Source organism: Haemorhous mexicanus, chromosome 21, assembly GCF_027477595.1.
Source record: "Haemorhous mexicanus isolate bHaeMex1 chromosome 21, bHaeMex1.pri, whole genome shotgun sequence".
NCBI lineage: Eukaryota > Metazoa > Chordata > Aves > Passeriformes > Fringillidae > Haemorhous > Haemorhous mexicanus.
Genome location: NC_082361.1, coordinates 8,732,958 through 8,751,818, shown reverse-complemented (window position 1 = coordinate 8,751,818; position 18,861 = coordinate 8,732,958). Strand labels below are relative to the sequence as shown.

The following is an 18,861-nucleotide window of genomic DNA, read 5'->3' as shown; positions in this document are numbered from 1 at the left end:
GAGTGTCACAGCTGATCCGGGGACAGGGCAGGAGTGGCTGCTGAAGCCTGGCAGAGCCATTGAGCCTGAGCCAAATGTCACCCCCTGGCAGGGCAGGCACAGCAGCAGAGCTGCTCTCTGGAGGCACAGGGAAATTAGCAGGGATGAGAGGCCAGAGGTTTACACAGGGATTTTTATGTCCCCCTGCAGCTCCCTTGACAGGGCCACCAGGAGCAGGGATCTGGGCTCAGGGAGATGTTTTATGCATGAAGGTGACAGCAGAGAGCCCGAGGGGAGGGCAGCAGCTGCACAGAGCCAGGGCTCCCTGGCAGCCTCCATCCAAGAGGGGGCACGGGAGTGAACAGAGCTGGGAGAGCCCAGCAGGACACTGCTGGTGACAGTGTCTGCCAGAGAGGCAGCAGGCTGGGGACACTCTGTAGAGTCCTATGTACATTTACTGAGGTCCCTCCTGTACTCAGTGAGAAGCAGTTTTGTCACCATCATATTTTCTGAAAAATCCCTTGGCCAGGATTTCTTCTCCTGGGAAACTGAAAAAAATGAAAACAATGATTATCTGATTGCTTCTCCTGTGTTTGCTGCTTTGGAATGGGGTTTGGACATTGTTTACCAACTGGGCATTGTTTCATTGGTTTCATGTGAATTGTTTTGATTTAATGACCGATCCCAGTCCAGCTGTGTCAGGGCTCTGGAGAGAGTCATGAGTTTTTCATTGGTATCTTGTTAAGCCTTCTGTCTGTATCCTTTCTCTATTCTTTAGTATAGTTTTAGTATAGCATTCTTTTATATAATATAGAACATAAAATAATAAATTAGCCTTCTGAGAACATGGAGTCAGATTCATCATTCCTCCCTGCCACGAGGGACCCCAGAAAATACCACACAGCTTCCTGCCCAGCACAATTTCCTTCCCAAAAACCCCTCCCTGCTCATGCCCAGGGCTGCAAGAGGAGCCCACCAGAGACCCTCCCTCACTCAGAAGCCTTTCAGGACACACCTTTTGGACCAGGTCACCTCCTGACCTGCACCTTTTGGAGACCCTTTGGGTGATCACAGCTGGGGGAGGACAGTGACACCCACAAAAGATTTTTAAGGGACTTTTAGAGGGATTATGTAGTAATAGGACAAGGGGGAATGGCTTCACACTGAGGGATGGTAGAATTAGATTGGAGATTGGGAAGAAACTCTTCCCTGTGAGGGTGCAAACCCCTTCCCCAACCTGGTGACTGTGGTGTTTTCTGAGCTCCCCAGATGGAGGAGGAATTGAGACTCTGACTCCATATTCCCAGAAAGCTAATTTATTATTTTATGTTACTATATTATATTAAAGAATACTATACTAAACTATACTAAAGAATAGAGGGAGGATACAGACAGAAGGCCTAACAAGATACTAATGAAAAACTCATGACTCTCCAGAGTCCCAGCATAGCTGGACAGTGATTGGTCATTAAGTAAAAACAATTCACATGTTGGATAAACAATCTCCAGCCACATTCCAAAGCAGCAAAACACAGGAGAAGCAAATGAGATAATATTGTTTTCATTTCTCTCTGAGGCTTCTCAGCTTCCCAGGAGAAGAAATCCTGGGCAAGGGGATTTTTCAGAAAATGTGACAGTGACAGGGACCACTAAAGTGAGTTCTGCTCAAACATCTGAGCTTCCAGGAAGCTCTGTGTCCATCAGGCAGCAGCTCCTTAAACTGCAGCTGCCAGGGCTGGGAGAGGAGCTGAGAGGGAAGCAGCTTTGCCTCAGTTTCCCTGGGATAACAGCAAAGCAGGTGATCCCCACTGAAGGACAGCAGGCCTGGGGACAGGAGCTGGCACACATCTACAAAACCTTTGTGCAGCCACACTCTGAACCAGACTTTAACAAAGCACTTGGCACCAGGAGCTGCAGAGTGACGAGGCACCAGGTGAGCCAAGGGGGAGAAGCTTCCACCTGCATCCAAAGCAGGACAGAATCCAGCAGCAGCTGCTGTGCTGAGCTCCAGGAGAGCAGAGTTTCCATCCATCTCCCTGCACTGGGAGAAATGCTGCACTTCCCCTCTATTTTGGGGTTTTTCCCCCCTAGGTTTTACCAAGGCCAGACCCCAGCCCTGTGTGCAGGGAGGGCTCAGAGCAGGGCCCAGGTTCTGCTCCAGGAGCCCAGCAATGGGACAGGAGGAATGGGCAGGAACTGATGCCCAGAAGTTCCACCTGGACATGAGGAAGAACTTCTTCCAGTGCAGAGACCAAGCACTGGGACAGGAGCCCAAAGAAGGTTTCCCCACTGTGTCCCCTCCCTTGGAAGCCTTTATCCTGCTGGGCCCTGCACCCAGCTGCTGCCCAGGCTTTGAGCACTTCACTGTCCCCATTCCCAGTGAGGTGTCCCAGTGCCACCAGGCTGGCACCAGCCCTCCCATGCCAATTTTGCTGCCAGCCCTGCTTATGAAGGCACCACAGCAAGAGAGAGGGGCAGAACCTGCCCACATGACCATGCAGATCATCCCAGCTTCCTGGGACATAAGGAGGAGCTGTTCAGCAGAGTTCTAATCTCAGAATTCCACAATCATTGAGGTCAGAAAAGACTTCCCAGACCATAAATCCAAGTGCCCCATCCCCACCTTGTCCCCAGCCCACAGCTCTGAGTGCCACCTCCAGCCCTTCCTGGGACACCTCCAGGGATGGGGACTCCAAACCCCTCTGGGCAGGCCCTGCCAAGGTCTGAATTTCCCCTTTCCATGGAGAAATTCCTGCTGTGCCCACCCTGAGCCTCCCTGGCCCAGCCTGAGGCCGTTCCCTCTCCTCCTGTCCCTGTTCCCTGGGAGCACAGCCCGACCCCCCGGCTGTCCCCTCCTGTCAGGAGTTGTGCAGAGCCACAAGGTCCCCCCTGAGCCTCCTTTGCTCCAGGCTGAGCCCCTTCCCAGCTCCCTCAGCCTCTCCTGGAGCTCCAGCCCCTCCCCAGCTCCATTCCCTTCCCTGGACACACTCCAGCCCCTCCAGCTCCTTCCCAAACTGAGGGGCCCAGAACTGGACAGAGGATTTGAGGTGGCCCCAGCAATGCCCAGCACAGGGGGACATCACAAGGGGGCTCTGGGTGGGAATTCTACAAGGGAAAACTTTTTCCTCCCAGACCCAGAAATTGTCCTGTGTGCACTGACTGCAGAGATACCCCCCAAAGCCAGAGCAGAACTCACCCTGCGAGTTTTCTGGGACGTGAGGGGCACACTTAACCTCGCCCAGAAGGTGATAAGAAATAAGAAATAAAAATGAGAAATGAGAAATAATCAATTCCACCTCCTTAATGCCCTGTGCAGAATCAGGCAGTGCAGGCTGCATCTCCATCTCCTTTCTCAAGCCACTGCAGGGATTTGCAGCCTCAGATAAGATTTGGCTTTGCCTCATGTCTGATGTGTTGAGGACCACGGGGTGGGAGGTTTAGGGCTGGCAGCACAGTGTGCAAGCTCACCTGCCAGCAGCCCAGCTTACAGAAATCATTGATGTGAATCTGGGAATTAGTGCCAAAACCTTTAGCAGAGAAACAGTCACCAACTGCCCAGAAATGTCAGCAGAAGCAGCAAGTGCCAGAGAGGGGCAGATTGATTCCATGAGGCCACTGATCCCCTAACAACACTCCATTTAATTATCCAGCCCTCTGAGAGGGAAGGAGATCGTTTAAACTGATCAAAATAGGAAACACACATCTCATGTACCACAATTACCTTCATAAAACCCCATAAGACCCAAACAGCTCCCAGTACATCATGTTCTTTCCTGGGATCCAGAGAGGCAGCTGCCACCCTTCTGAAACCCTGCAGGTCTGACACCACTGAGGGCTTTCCTCTCCCATCTTCACCATTCCCCCTCTTATTCCCCACTTCCCAATGGCCCTGAGAGGTAAAAACACCTTAAAAATCCCCCCAGAAGGAGCACAGCTGCCAGAAAGGAACAGCAATGAATCACCAGGATGCTCCTGGCAGCCTGCCCAACCTGCCTGGGGCAGGGACAGCCCTTCACCTTCCCCAGTAAAGGAGCAGCAGAGTGGGGAGATCCCAGTTGGATACTGGGAGCATTAACCATGAGCCATCCTCCCCCTCAGCAGAGCCTCCAGCTGCTTCTCCTCCAGCAGGAACAGCCTCCTGCAGCTGGTTTGGCTTTGGAAGAGTGGGTATGGGATAGTGGCTATGGGATATGTCACTGTCATATTTTCTGGTAAAATCCCTTCGCCAGGATTTCTTCTCCTGGGAAGCTGAGAAGCCTCAGAGAAAAATGAAAACAGTAATTATCTGATTGCTTCTCCTGTGTTTTGCTGCTTTGGAATGTGGTTTGGAGATTGTTTATCCAACATGTGAATTGTTTTTACTTAATGACCAGTCGTGGTCCAGCTGTGTTGGGACTCTGGAAGGAGTCAGGAGTTTTTCATTGGTATCTTGTTAAGCCTTCTCTAAGTATCCTTTCTCTATCTTTTAGTATAGGTTTAATATTGCATTCTCTAATATAATATAATAACATAAAATAATAAATTAGCCTTCTGAGAACATGGGAATCAGATTCATCATTTCCTTCCTGCCATGGGGAACCCTGAATATCACAGCTATGGAATAATGGCTATGGGATAATGGGCATGGAATAATGGATATGCAGTAATAGCTATGCAATAATAGCCATGGGATAATGGCCATGGGACAATGGGCATTGCTCTGCTGGCGAGCTCCAAAGGTCAGTGTGGAGGTTATCACCAGGAATTTGGCAGCACGACCCCAAAAAGTAAAGCACAGGTTTAGAAATAAAGCTGCAAAAGGAAAGAAATCCTGAGATACTGATGCCTCAGGTTTAGCTTTTCTATTTTTCACATTCTGTGCTGCTTCTGTGTGTGGGTCTGGGTTCACATCAGGGGATGGTGAGCTCTGTGCACAGAGCAGGGAGACAAAACAATTCCTGCTCCAGCTGGCACCAAGGACAAATGAGCCAAATCTCAGCCCAGGAGCACAAACCCCGTGGGCTGGAGAGAGAAAAACAAGCAGGGTGGGACTGCCTGGGCTAAAGCTGGGCTGGGACAATGAACTGCAAGGTGCAAATGGAGCAGAGCTGATCCCAGGGAGAGACCCCGTGCCCGGCCGGGCATTTTGGGGCCATTTTGGGTCATCTTGGGTGCAGTCCTGGCTGGGCTCTGGTGCTGCCCAAGGTGGATCCATGGAGGCCTTTAATAAATCCCTGCTTTATTCTGGAGCTCTGTCCAGCCTCTGCTCTAGGGCAGCCTGCACAGGGCATCAGTTCCACAGGAGGGAGGCAGGGGGAGCCTTTACAGCGCGTTCCGGCTCCGTGCAGGAGCGACGGCAGAAGTTTCCCCAGCCGCTATTTCCTGCTCCATTCCAGGGCGTTCCTGCTGGACTCAGGGGGGGGTTTAAGCTTGTGGGATCAGATGGACTGAGCAAAACAATCCTGCTGCCAGGGGGCATGAAGCAGCTCCCTATGGCTGCTGGGGAGGGGAGCAGGAGCTTTTGCAGGAGAGCGATTGAGCCGCATCAGCTGAAAGGCTCCTGTGCCGAGACAGGACAGCAGGCACAGCATTTCCTGCCCCCAAAATGCTTTCTCCAGGGATCAGCTGCAGGCAGGATGGATAAAAGGCTATTGCAGCTCCCACTGCACACCTGGTTAAGGGCAAATTTGCCAGGAGAAGCAAGGAGAGACTGTCTCCTGCCCCCGAGTGCAGAGAGATTTTGGAGCAAGCAGCCCAGAGCAGCTGTGGCTGCCCCTGGATCCCTGGAATGTCCAAGGCCAGGCTGGACAGGGCTTGGAGCAGCCTGGGACAGTGCAAGGTGTCCCTGCCCATGGAACTGGATGAGCTTTAAGGTCCCTCCAAACCAAACCCGTCTGGGATTCCATGATTTTAAGTCTGTCCCAGCCTCATGTTGCCTGACAAAGCACAGGGAGCTGGATGTGAGCAGAGGATCAGGGAGCCTGGGATGCTCTGACCTGGGAGGAACAGAGAGAGGTGGAACAAGGAGAAGGTGACCCAGAGGCAGGAGGGGAGAGCAGGACACAGGAGGAGGCTGAGGGAAGCACAGATGGAGGGACAGCAGTGGGTGCCTGGGTCCAGGGGACACAGGGGTGACACAGGAGTGACACAGGGGTGGACACAGCCTCCCTGCAGGAGGACAAACAGGAGTTGCAGGAGGCACCATCCAACCTCTCCCCCTCTCCCAAGGCAAAGGACAGCAGTTGGGCTTTCAAGCAGAGGCACTTATGCAAATCAATGCAAATCGATGTATAATTATGGTGATTGCACACATTTAGCCCCAAGGCATCGGGAAGCCCAAGTCCCTTTCACCGGGAAAGGTCAAGTGAAATTTTAGCTCCAGCACCTTCTCCCCAAGCTCCCCATCCCCACTCTGCAACCTCCCACCCCCTCCACGCTGCTCCCTGCCCAGTGCAGCCCTCAGGCAAGCCCGGGACGATTCTAAAACCAGCAGAAAACTCCACAGAATTGTGGAAACAAAGCAAAACCAAAGCTGTTTGGGTGCTTTCAGGGCAGGGGGAGGCATAAGGGAAATGCAGATTGAAGCACTGCCTCCTGCTTCCTCGGGTCTTCTCTCTCTGCTCCACTCCAAGCAATGCTGAAAGGGGTGATGTGAAGCACCATATTGGCTAAAAATGACAGTGCCATCAGACAAACTAAACAGGGTTCATTCCTGGGTGGAAAACTTTGGAAGAATCAACGTGGGGAAGTGAGGAAGACGCTGGATGAAGCACCAAGGGCATCCAGGTAGAGCCTGCACAGAGCAGAGCCCACTCCAGCCTCTCCCACCCCCAGGGACTCCAAGGCAATCTCTGGGGCACCTGGCAGGACCAGAGCTTCTCCAGGGCTCTGCTTCACCTGTACTCACGCAGCACCTGGTGCTCGTGGCAGGGAGAGCTCAGAGCATCCAGTCCACAGAACCCAAGGTAAAACACATCAGCAGGTGCTTTGTCTCTTTAACTGAGGGCATTTAGAGCTGAATAATTCTCCGTGGCATTGAGGAAAGTGTCAAGAAAATCCATCCTCATCCCTGAGGACAGGGGAAGTGGGTAAAGGATATTTTAATTCACCAGTTCTGATGCTTTTGTTTTCTTCCAATGGCCACTAGAAGGAAATAAGTTTTATCCTCCAGGTTATCTTATCAATTTCTCTGCTGAGGCAAAACTGTTTATTTACAAGGAGCCCACTAAATAACATTGATGGTGCAAGAACTCCAGGATGCCCTGACAATGCTAACCCTGATGAACAAGCCAGTCCTGGTGCCAAGTCCTATCATCCCTGCATTATGAGGAGAGGAGAGATTAAGGCCCTCATTCCAGTCTTTTGCATCAGTACAAAAGTCTTTTGATTTCATTAGGGCTGATTGTGATTTGCTGGTGAAATGAAGGGAAACAGATGACTTAGGAACTTGCCCACTGAGGGAAACCAGTGGCAGAGCAGCAAATACAACCAACTCCTAAGCCAGGTGGAGCAGCCAAGCCCAAATTCCCACAGCTCTGGCTGGGTGTGCAGCTTTGCTCCAGCCCAAGTGGCACCAGCAATTCATCTGGAGCTCCCAGTGACAGGGGAGCAGCTCCAGGTGAGCTCCAGGGCTCAAACCTGCTCCAGGACAGCTCCAGATCTGCCCCTGGAACCAGGAGCAGCCCTTCCACTGCCATCAGCCCTCCCCCTCAAGGAGCTTTAGAAGTCATTTTAAATGCAGATGCCTCCAAGCTCAAGAGTGACCATTTTCCCTCCTCCTTTTTCCCAGAGGGAGATCCCGGTGCCTTTACACTCCCCACCCTCTCCCTCGAGTCCAGCTGAGCACAGGAGCTGACATGGAAACTGCCTGCAGGACAGAAGGGCACAGCAGGAGCCTCTGGCATCACACAGCACCTGCCTTTTAAGCTGTGAGCACTTTTTTTGGGTGCAGTTTTGGGGTTTTTGTTTCTAAGCAGATGCAGGAAGGGATTACCACTCTAACTATTGGGGTGGATGCTAGTCACATCCTCCTCTTCCATGCTCCAGCTCCCCCAGCTCCCTGGGGAAAGGGAGAAGATTCAAGCCTCTTTCTTTAGTGCCTTCTAAAAACACAGAGCCTCGATAAGCACACAGCAGTTAAAGGAACAGGGCTGAAATCTTCACAGAACCAGGGATCAAAGGAGCAGGGCTGAAATGTTCACAGAATCAGGGATCAAAGGAACAGGGCTGAAATCTTCACAGAATTGGGGATCAAAGGAACAGGGCTGAAATCTTCACAGAACCAGGGATCAAAGGAACAGGGCTGAAATCTTCACAGAACCAGGGATCAAAGGAGCAGGGCTGAAATCTTCACAGAATGAGGGATCAAAGGAGCAGGGCTGAAATCTTCACAGAACCAGGGATCAAAGGAGCAGGGCTGAAATCTTCACAGAATCGGGGATCAAAGGAGCAGGGCTGAAATCTTCACAGAATCAGGGATCAAATGAACAGGGCTGAAATCTTCACAGAATCAGGGATCAAAGGAACAGGGCTGAAATCTTCACAGAATCAGGGATCAAAGGAGCAGGGCTGAAATCTTCACAGAATCAGGGATCAAAGGAGCAGGGCTGAAATCTTCACAGAATCGGGGATCAAAGGAACAGGGCTGAAATCTTCACAGAATCAGGGATCAAAGGAGCAGGGCTGAAATCTTCACAGAATCAGGGATCAAAGGAGCAGGGCTGAAATCTTCACAGAATCGGGGATCAAAGGAGCAGGGCTGAAATCTTCACAGAATCGGGGATCAAAGGAACAGGGCTGAAATCTTCACAGAATTGGGGATCAAAGGAACAGGGCTGAAATCTTCACAGAATCGGGATCAAAGGAGCAGGGCTGAAATCTTCACAGAATCAAGGATCAAAGGAGCAGGGCTGAAATCTTCACAGAACTGGGGATCAAAGGAGCAGGGCTGAAATCTTCACAGAATCAGGGATCAAAGGAGCAGGGCTGAAATCTTCACAGAATCAGGGATCAAAGGAGCAGGGCTGAAATCTTCACAGAATCAGGGATCAAAGGAACAGAGCTGAAATCTTCACAGAATCAGGGATCAAAGGAACAGGGCTGAAATCTTCACAGAATTGGGGATCAAAGGAACAGGGCTGAAATCTTCACAGAATCAAGGATCAAAGGAGCAGGGCTGAAATCTTCACAGAATTGGGGATCAAAGGAGCAGGGCTGAAATCTTCACAGAATCAGGGATCAAAGGAACAGGGCTGAAATCTTCACAGAATCAGGGATCAAAGGAACAGGGCTGAAATCTTCACAGAATTGGGGATCAAAGGAACAGGGCTGAAATCTTCACAGAATCAGGGATCAAAGGAACAGGGCTGAAATCTTCACAGAATCAGGGATCAAATGAACAGGGCTGAAATCTTCACAGAATCAGGGATCAATGCATTGCCTGCACCTCTCAGCCATCCCAGCCCTGCTCTGACTGATCAGCCACAGCTCCAAGCACTTGGAAGGGTCAAAACCTGACCAAACCAAGCTGCACTCACTGCTCTGAACCCCCAGTGCTGGGGTGATGAAATAAGCAGTGTCAGGTCATGGTGATCCATTAATTTGGCATCACAAGAAACAGTGACATGAAATTTGCTTTATTGGAAGCTGGCTGGAAAGAAAAATGGCTCTAGATATGTTTGAGGCTCAGGGCTGCACAACTCTGCAGTCATTTCTGAGAGGTCTTTCAGCAATCCCGCACTGGGGTCCTTTCGTATGGAATATTGCAATCTCTGAAGAGATCACCTTTTTGCCAGCAGGAAACCCCACAGTAAAAGGACATAGAAGGGATTTTAATCTCCTTTAAATTATTTTTAAATGCCCACTTGGCACTTCCATCAGAGCAGGAGATGGAAGGGATGAAGGGAGTGAAAAGCTCTGCTGGAACAGCGATGGCGGTGTCTGGGGATGAGATCCCTCTCTATCCCAGGCTGAGGTGTGAGGTGGTACCCCCTGATGCAATTCCCTTCCCTCACAGGTCAGGGAGACGAGGAGACCCCCTGGCTGTGATCCCTCCCTCCCTTCACAGCAGGGCTGTCACAGGGACACAGGACAGGCTGGCAGTGCCACATCCTGGACCCCTCTGCCTTGTCAGCCTCATCCCAAGCCTTCCCCAGCCCCTCCAGCCTTTCTCCAGAGACAAAAAACCCAAGCCAGGGCACTTGAACTACTCCAGTTCCTCCAGAATCAACTCAGTTCCAGCCCAGTGACTTTGGCAAAGCCATCACAGATTTACACCAACACCAAATAACCAAAGTCCCCCAGCACATCCAAATAAGTGGAGTTTTGGGGATTTTGCTCAAGCTGATCCAGATCTGCCAGGAATTGCTGGGCCAATGGTGACACCAGTGCAGCTCTTTGAGGCTGGTGTAGCTCATTAAGCCAAATCCTAAATCAGGAAATTTTCCACTTTTCACTTTCTCTCATCTCCTTTCTCCCTAAATGACTTTTTATTCAAAGGACTTAAAAACCTACAGGAAAGCAAGAAAGGTAAGGGGTGGGGGAGAAAGGAGTGTGAATTTAATGCCAACCCCAGAGCATTGGGGAAACATCTTCCTGGTAATTTTGATGGTCTAAACCCACAAACACCTTCATTTAAATCCTCTGGATAAAATATGACAGCTTATCAATACAAACTTTCTGCACAACTGCTAAAATATAGCAGTATATGCTCAAATATAGCAGCATATACATCATAAATAGTAAAATATATATATATATATATATATATATATATATATATATATATATATAGTATATAGGCATAATATAATGTCCTAAATAGCAAGGCTAAAAATAAAAGCCAAGCAAGCTCTAAAAATATGGCAGACAACACAAACATCTTCACTTACCCCATAATTCAAATGCTGGTGATCTTTTGCTAAAGTGCACTCATGAATGCTGCAGTGATGGAGCTGTAATTGTAATGGAGTAATTTAATTTGGATTTGGATGGCACAGCCGAGCTCAGAGCAGACAAGGCATAAAACTCCCGTGCTCACGTAAAGGTTAAGGAGCTGGTCATTAAGGGAATCGATTTGGAGTGCTGAGGTAATTTTGTGGTTGGAGTCAGAATGCCACTTTTTATCTCATTTACACTGGAAACATCTGCAAACACCAGTGCGGTGGTGACAGGCCAGCAGTGAGTTCTGAGCTGGGACACCACACGGGTCACTGAGCCTGGTGTTGTGGCAGCTCTCATCTGCTGCCACGATTCACTTTGGGGGCATCAGTGAGCAATGCCTGAAAATTCCAGGAGTGAACAGAAACTGCTGCTCCCCTGTGGAAGGGGCTAACAGCAGGTCTGTTAGCTAAAGGAGTGAGAAGCTGAGAAGGAGCTCTCTCCAAGGCAGTAACCAAGGAGTCCAAGAGAAGTGAGGAACTGAAAAAAGATAAGAACTTTGCAGCTGGACAAAGTATTTTTAGAAAGTTAGCTGAAGTCACTGTAACTTTTCACCAACGGTGTTATGTTGATTTATTGTGGCCAATAGTTAGGGTAGAAGAAGTATAAACAATTAGAAAGTGTATAATAGATCATCCATGTTCGATAATAAAGATTTGTCATCTGAGTCTGCTTGTGGTCTCTGCTTTGTGTCGTGACCGCCTCGACAGCGACACAACCCCACAGCAGAGCCTCTCCTCGTGGAGAGAAGGGATAAAAGCAGCTGGGCTGCTCCTGCACGGCCAGACACGCACGGAAAGGCAACAGAGCCACCACGACCTGATAAGGAACGCAGTGGCTGCCGTGGGAACGCTCATCCAAGGCTGCACAAGCAAATGCAGACATTGTATTTATTCCCTGCTCTGCCCGAGCAGCTGCCCCAGCCCCAGCCGGGCACCTCGGGCACCCGGCGGGCACCGAGCATCCGCGGCTCGGGGAGTTTGTCACGCTCAGCCCGGGAGGAGCCTTCCCGAGCTCTGCACCGGCCCAGGAACGAGCTCTGACAACTTCTGTCGGCACAGCACGCCGAGCCTGTGATGGATAGCAGGGCGCCCCGGTCAGACAGCTGCTGGCCGCAGGACTGGGGGGAAAGAGGAGCCGGAGCATGGCAGGGACCGAGCTGAGCTCCGATCAGACACGTTCTGCCCGGGGGAGCTCGCCCAGCCCCTCCTCTGGAGCTGAGAGTGTCTGAGAGATCAGCCACACAGCCAGGGGCTTGTGTTAACCAAGTCTCTCTCCTCATCTTTCTCTGTCTCCGTTACAGCGCGGGCACGAATTCCAGGACGAAGCCAGCTCTGGTTTATCACGGAATATTCTGAGTTGGAAGGCATCACAGGGATCATCGAGTCCAGCTCTCAAGTGAACAGCCAAGAAAGGGATCAAATCCCCAATCCTGGGGTTCTGAGCACCAAGCTCTGAGCAATGGAGCTGATGTTGGCCATCAGCACTGCCCCACTGCAGGGCAGAGCAAGGGGCAGGACACAGCGAGGCTGGCTCTGCCTCAGGAGAGCAGACACAGCCAGGGGCCTTTGCAGAGCTGCCAGTGAACCAACTGAGCCCCAGATCCCAGGTTTCAAGGGGCATCAGAGCACAAAATGAATCCACCCATCACCACCTCTTGTCCCTGCAGCTCTGACACTCTGAATGACACCCAAAACATCGGGCTGAGCTATTTGTACCTTAAACCTTCAAATACTGCCCTTGAGCGTTGCTGAAGGTGATCTCCTCATTTTCCCCCCTCCCAAATGCAGCATCTGAGGGCAAATTAACACTTGGTTCATTTTAGAATCTCCCAAGGATTTATTAGAGCTGTACTGTAAATCACTCTGCCACTCTTCCCAGGCAAAATGTTTCCACCACCACAACGTGGGTCATAAAAACCCTTCCCAGATGTGAAAAGAACCCAGGAGCTCAAGAAGGTGCCAGCACAGGGCAAGTGATGAATTTGTTGTTGAAAGAAGTTCAGCTCACAAGGAGACAATTTCTAAGCTGCTTTTTCCTATCAGGATCATATTAACAAAATATAGCTCTTGGCAAGCCACGTCCTCCAGGAATTATTTCTGTGCAGGAAGCACTTAGTTTCACTCAAAATTAATAATGTCTAAAAGGCATCAATTACATTATATTAGAGAACAAACAGAAAGTGATGTGAATTACCCAGCAGAGTGGGATGAATTGGAGATGAAGTCATGGAGTGGAGCATTCCTGACACCTGGTTCCTCTCCATCCCAATGCCATAACAAAATATGTGGGGGTTGCAATCTCCAAGCCACAAAATTGCAGACTAACAACTGAAAGCTTACCCTGCTGTTGTCCTGTCATTAGGAACAAGAGGAAAATAATTCCTACAAACCTTTCCTCTGCTGTCAGAATTACCAGGGAGTCATTTCCAGCCTGGAAGTCGTGCCCTTGCCCTGGGCACTGATTTAAAGCCGGGGCAGGGAACACACAGGTCGGCAGGGAAGAAGTGTTCAAAGCTGTGCAAGATTAATGTGCTGTCAGAGGAAGGCTCCACATGGAACAGGCTCCCAACAGAACGACTTTAGCTTATTATGGAAAAATTAAAGCACAAACAGCTGGAGAACAGCCTTGTCACGCCAGATCCCAGCTCTCCATACGCTGCCTACAAATTGCTGCTCTAAAAGTCGATTCTCCAGCTCGATAGGTTTGTGCCTCGGGAACATTCCGAGCGGAGCCCACCAGCCACAAGCTCAGCTCTGGGAACGGTTTGGGACCCTCAGAGGTGGATTTGCCTCAGAACCCCGCGTTTCAGGCGAAAATCCCACAGTTTATGGAGTTCCCCCCCCCCCCACATTAAAGCTTTTATCGATAGCCCCCATGCTGTTACGGGCTACAACAGGTCTCCGGGCATGTGGAGCCGTGCTGGGAGAGCGGGAGCCCTCAGTTCAGTTGTGTAACCGTTCTCCTTCTGCCCCTGGAACATTCAAAGGGGAATCGGGGATCTGCTCCTGCCTCGGGCAGCCTTCGTGGGGGGGGGGTCTGTTCTGCTTCTCCGTGCCTCAGTTTCCCCATCTTTGCGAGGAGAAACCCACTAGAGCGGCTGGAGTACGTCCCTCAAAACCCGGCTCACGCAGATTTCCAGCTTCCACAAGCTGCAGGCGAGCCACGAGCAGGCACCGCTGCGTTTCAGAGGCGCGACAAAAGCTCAGGACGAGCCTGCCGTGCCCGGAGCCACCCCCGCAGCCGGGTCCCTGCCGTTGGTGGCACCGCTATCGCCACCGCAAACTTTCCGGCCGGGTTCCGAGCACGGCTGACCCCGCACGATGTCGCCGGCGCGATGCAAACCCGGAGCGGCTCCGCTCCGCCGAGGGCTGCGGGCTCCGAGCGCCGCGTCCCGGGGAGCGGCACCGGGGGCTCCGGTCCCACTGGCTGACGGGGATGGAGCCGGGGAGGGACGCGGCTGGACGGGGATAAGACCCAGGGAGGGAAAGGAGGAACGGGGGGACACGAGAAGCACCGGAGAGGCAGAGCGGGACGGGGCGCGCAGCGGAACTCGGGACAAGGCGGGATGGAGAAAACATCCACCGGAGCCCGGTGTGAGCCGCCTTACCTTGACCGCCTCGGCGTGGGTCACCCTGTCCAGGGACTTGCCGTTGACCCCCAGGATCTGATCGCCGACGCGCAGCCCCTCCCGCTCGGCCAGAGAGCCCGGTTCCACCAGCGACACGTAGATGCCCACGCCGTGCTCGGCGCCGCCGCGGATGCTGAAGCCCAGACCCTCGTGGGCTTTGCTCCGGCGCAGCGTCACCTGCCGCAGCTCGCCCGGGACCACCGGCGGCGGGGCGGGGGGCGGCGGGGGGCGGCCGGGCGGCGGCAGGTAGGGCCCCTCGGCCGTGTACTGGTCGAAGAGGAGCTGGTCGGAGCGCGGCAGGACGAGGCGCAGCAGCGGCAGCAGCTGCCGGCGGCGGGGCCCGTCGAGGAGGGCGCGCAGGGAGCGCACCAGGTCGCAGACGTTGCGGCGGCCGTGGTAGGCGTTGAGGCAGAGGATGAAGCGCTCCCGCTCCGCCTCGCTCAGCAGCGCCGTGAGCGCCTGGTGCAGCCGCCGCACGTTCGCCGAGAGCGGCCGCGGCGCCGGCCCCGCCGCCGAGCCCAGCGAGCCCGACGAGGAGGAGGAGGAGTGCACGGACACGCCGTCCAGCTCCGCGCTCATCGCCGCGGCGGAGAAACCGCACCGGGGGATGGAGCGGCCGGACCGGGGCGCGTCGGGCAGGAGCGCACCCGAGGCGGGCAGGAGCGGAGCCAGGCGGGGCAGGAGCGCAGCCCCCCGGGCAGCACCGATGCCGGCCAGCCCCACCGCTCCACCTGTCCGTGCGCTCGCCCGCGGCTCCCCAGGAAGTGACGCGGCCGCCGTTGCCGGGAGACGGGTTATACAGAGCGGCCCCGGCGGCGGGACCGGACCCCCCCCGCCCCGCCCCAGCGCCCGCCCCCGCGGGACCCGCAATTAGCGCGCCCGCTCATCAGCGCTCATCGGCGCACCGAGCCCTGTCCGCGGCTCAGCGCAGCGCGGGGACCGCGCAGGTGGGAGCTGCGCAGGATGGAAAGTCCTGGCACCCTTCCTGAGCTCTCCCGGAATGGATCGCGTCCATCCCAGAGCTCCGGCAGCTCCCCTCCATCCCAGCATGGCGAGCGCACTCGGGATGGAGGACACACGGCAGAGGACACTGGGCAGGGATCGGTTTACAGCCGAGAACAACCTGCCCCGGCACACGGAGCCGTTACCTGACCCGCGGGGATGTTTTTCCACTGCCCGGCGTGCCAGGTGTGGGATTGTTGTTACCTCAGAATGCTGGGCACGGTAACTGCTGAGTTATGGTGCTGGGGATGCACCCGTTCAGCTCAGAACAGGCTTAGTTTTAATCACACCTAAACGGAATTCAGACACATTTGCTACTGACAGGGTGTTGAAGGAATCTATGATTGGGGAGCAGTTTTTAAAAGGAGAAATTTAGATTAAATTTAGAAAGAAATTGTTCTTAAGAATTGAACGAGGATGGGCAGGCCCTGGCACAGGGTGCCCAGAGCAGCTGTGGCTGCCCCTGGATCCCTGGCAGTGCCCCAGGCCAGGCTGGGGAGGGCTGTGGGAGCAGCCTGGGAGAGTGGGAGGTGTCCCTGCCATGGCAAGGGGTGGGATGAGATGATCTGTAAGGTCCTTTCCAACCCATCCCAAACCAATCTGTGATGTAGGGTTTGCAGTCCACCTCAAACTCCCAGCAATTAACTCCTCATTTAGCAAACACAACCACGAGAGAGAAGCCCTTCCCATGAGGGATCTTGGGGTCCAGATCTGATGATCAAGAAGCTGGCAGGGCCTCAGGCACACGGTATTGCAAACCTGGATAGGTGGGATTTGGGGAATCCCATTCCCACCTGGGATGCTCCTGCACAGGTAGCCACCCTCTTCTCTTCCTCCACACACATAACTTGTGACCTCAGACCCAAAAGAGAAGCATCAGGATCAGGAATGAGCGCAGAAATCCAGGGACTGCTTTTCTGGTTGTTGGATGAATTATTTCTTACTATGTAAGGCTTGAGTTTCTTTTATGTCTGTGGAACACCTGAGCAAAGACCATTTTCCATCTCAGTCATTTGAAATCTTTCTGTCTTTGTTGAAGTGCTTTCCATCTGCTACAGTAGAGGAGGATTAAACCTAATTCATCAGATGAATCTTGATAGCAGTAGAATTCATTTTGTTCATGGATATGATGGAAGAGCTTAAACAGCTGCATTACAAGTAGCTTTATGTATTAAAGCTTTGTTGGAGCTCTCAATGCCTTGTTTAAAACAAAACTAAACAAAGCAGATTGCTAATTGAAATTCGTGTTCAAACTGGGGCTGATAAATAAGCAGATGGAGCAGTCAACATTACTGGAAAGAAAAGGGACAATATAGGACAGAGAAGCAAGTAAAAACAAAAATACGCCTACATCAGCCAAACAAAGTGAGAGAAGGGCAACCAAGGTACTGCAAGTCTTTGAATTGCACCCAGACACGATGTTAGTGCTCAGTCCCGCTCAGACTCCTCTATTTAAAGCACTGCTGCTCCCACCAGTGCTGTGGCTGAGCTCCTCCAGCCTCTTTTAATCCTACATGAAGGCTCCCAATGTGTGAACACGAGCAGATGCAGTGAGAGCTGCCCCTGCTTTGCTGCTCCAGCCTGGAGCAGCACATCCATCCCTTCCCTCTGCAGCAGAGCGTTGCAGTGCCCAGAGCAGAGCCACCAGGGCTGGCCCATGGCCAGAGCTGCCCTGTGGTGCCACTTGGTCCCTGATCTTTTGACCTCTACTCCAGAACATCACAACGTCAGTTTCCCAGTGCCAGCACAACTCCAATCCTGTGCTACCCAGCAGAAACACGCAGAGCAGCTATTTGGGAATAATTCTGTTTTCTTGCTGTCACTACAGCCCTGCCAGCAGCCACTGCTCATCCTTGGGGTGCCCCATGCACTTGCTGCTGCCACAGGACACAGCTCTGAGCCCTCCCTTTGGAAGTGACCCCTGGTTTAGTTTCTCCTCAGAGAAGTTTAACATTTAGATTGTTCCCACATTGGTAAGTTGGATTGTTTCCATACACTCCAGACAGGGGCACCCACTGCTTTCCCTTTGGAGAGAAAAGGATTGAGGTCTTCTCATGGAGCCTGAGCTTTGAAGTGAATCTGATGGATTTCTGGGGGCTTTATCCTTTCCATTGCTGTAAACACTAAAGCCAGCAGTTGAGAGGGAGCAGCACATGGCCTTGGGCCAGAGCAGCTTTCCAGAACCAGAATCATTCCCAAATGCAGAACCAGAGGCTTCATGCAGGTCTTGGGCTCAGGAGTGTTCCCACACTTGAGCAAAACCTCTCCAACCTTCCTCAGCCCAGGGGCTGCTGCTGAATAAATGTCCCCATCAGTGTGCAATAGCTGTGCAGGGCTGCAGGCTCTAAGGGCCAGAGTCTCACCACGCCAAAGTGCTCCTTCAGGACCACCTAGGAAGAAATTGTTCCCTTTGAAGGTGCCAGGGAGGCCCTGGCAGAGGGTGTGCAGAGAAGCTGGGGCTGTCCCATCCTGGCAAGTGTTTAAGATCAGCTTGGACAGGGCTTGGAGCAACCTGGGGTGGTGGAAGGTGTCCCTGCTTGTGGCAGGGTGGTAGGACAGGGTGATCTTTATGGACCTCCTAACCCAAACCATTGGTGGTGAAGCCTCATCCCTGGAGGTGTCCAAGGAAGGCCTGGATGTGGCACTCAGTGCTCTGGGCTGGTGACAAGGTGGGGATCAGTCAAAGGTTGGACTTGATGATCTTGGAGGTCTTTTCCAACCTCAGTGATTCTGTGATGGTTTGGAAAGGGACCTCTGCCAGGGGGGAGCTGGCAGCAAGTGCTCAGGGCAGAGGTACAGACAGCATCACCTACAAACATCCTCTGGAGGCAAGATTCATGGACACTGAGAGTCCACAATAATTCCTGGGACAGCTCCTGGCTGAACTGAACTTTGATATCTGCAGGGACCCTACAGACACCAGCAAAGGGACCTCAGCACCCACTCACAGTGGGGAGCTCCAGAGCAGCCAGGCTCATTCCCAGCTTTCAGCTCCACCAACTGCCTTGCCAGCAGAGTCCCTCAAAGCCAGCAGGAGCCCAGAAGATGTTATTCTTGTGAGTTTTTAAATCATCCTTGCAGCACCAAATAATCCGATGCGTTTGCTAAGTGCCACCTGAATAAATTGCCTAACCTTTCCGCTTTAATCCGCTGTAATCACTTTCCAGAGGCACTCTTTGAAAAGTGAGCTCCGTGTTTCCAGAGCAGCTGTGCTCCTAATTAAAAGGCACTGTAGCAAGAAGCCAACCAAACCTAATTCTGGTTGGAAATGCCTTGCTGCAGTTGGAGTACTGAGGTGAACTGTGAGGAGGGCCAGGGAGGAAGCAGCAGCT

General features: G+C 52.6%; 1 protein-coding gene across 2 annotated transcripts in view; it reads right to left on the bottom strand.

The window, feature by feature from the left end:
* Positions 1-15,106, bottom strand: part of WHRN (whirlin) — a 59,757-nt gene extending 44,651 nt beyond the window's left edge. For both annotated transcript variants that reach the window (XM_059865113.1, XM_059865114.1), the window contains exon 1: positions 14,507-15,106. In XM_059865113.1, the coding sequence (XP_059721096.1) occupies positions 14,507-15,106 (600 nt within the window). The remainder of the gene's footprint in view (positions 1-14,506) is intronic.
* Between the last annotated feature and the right edge of the window lie 3,755 nt (positions 15,107-18,861).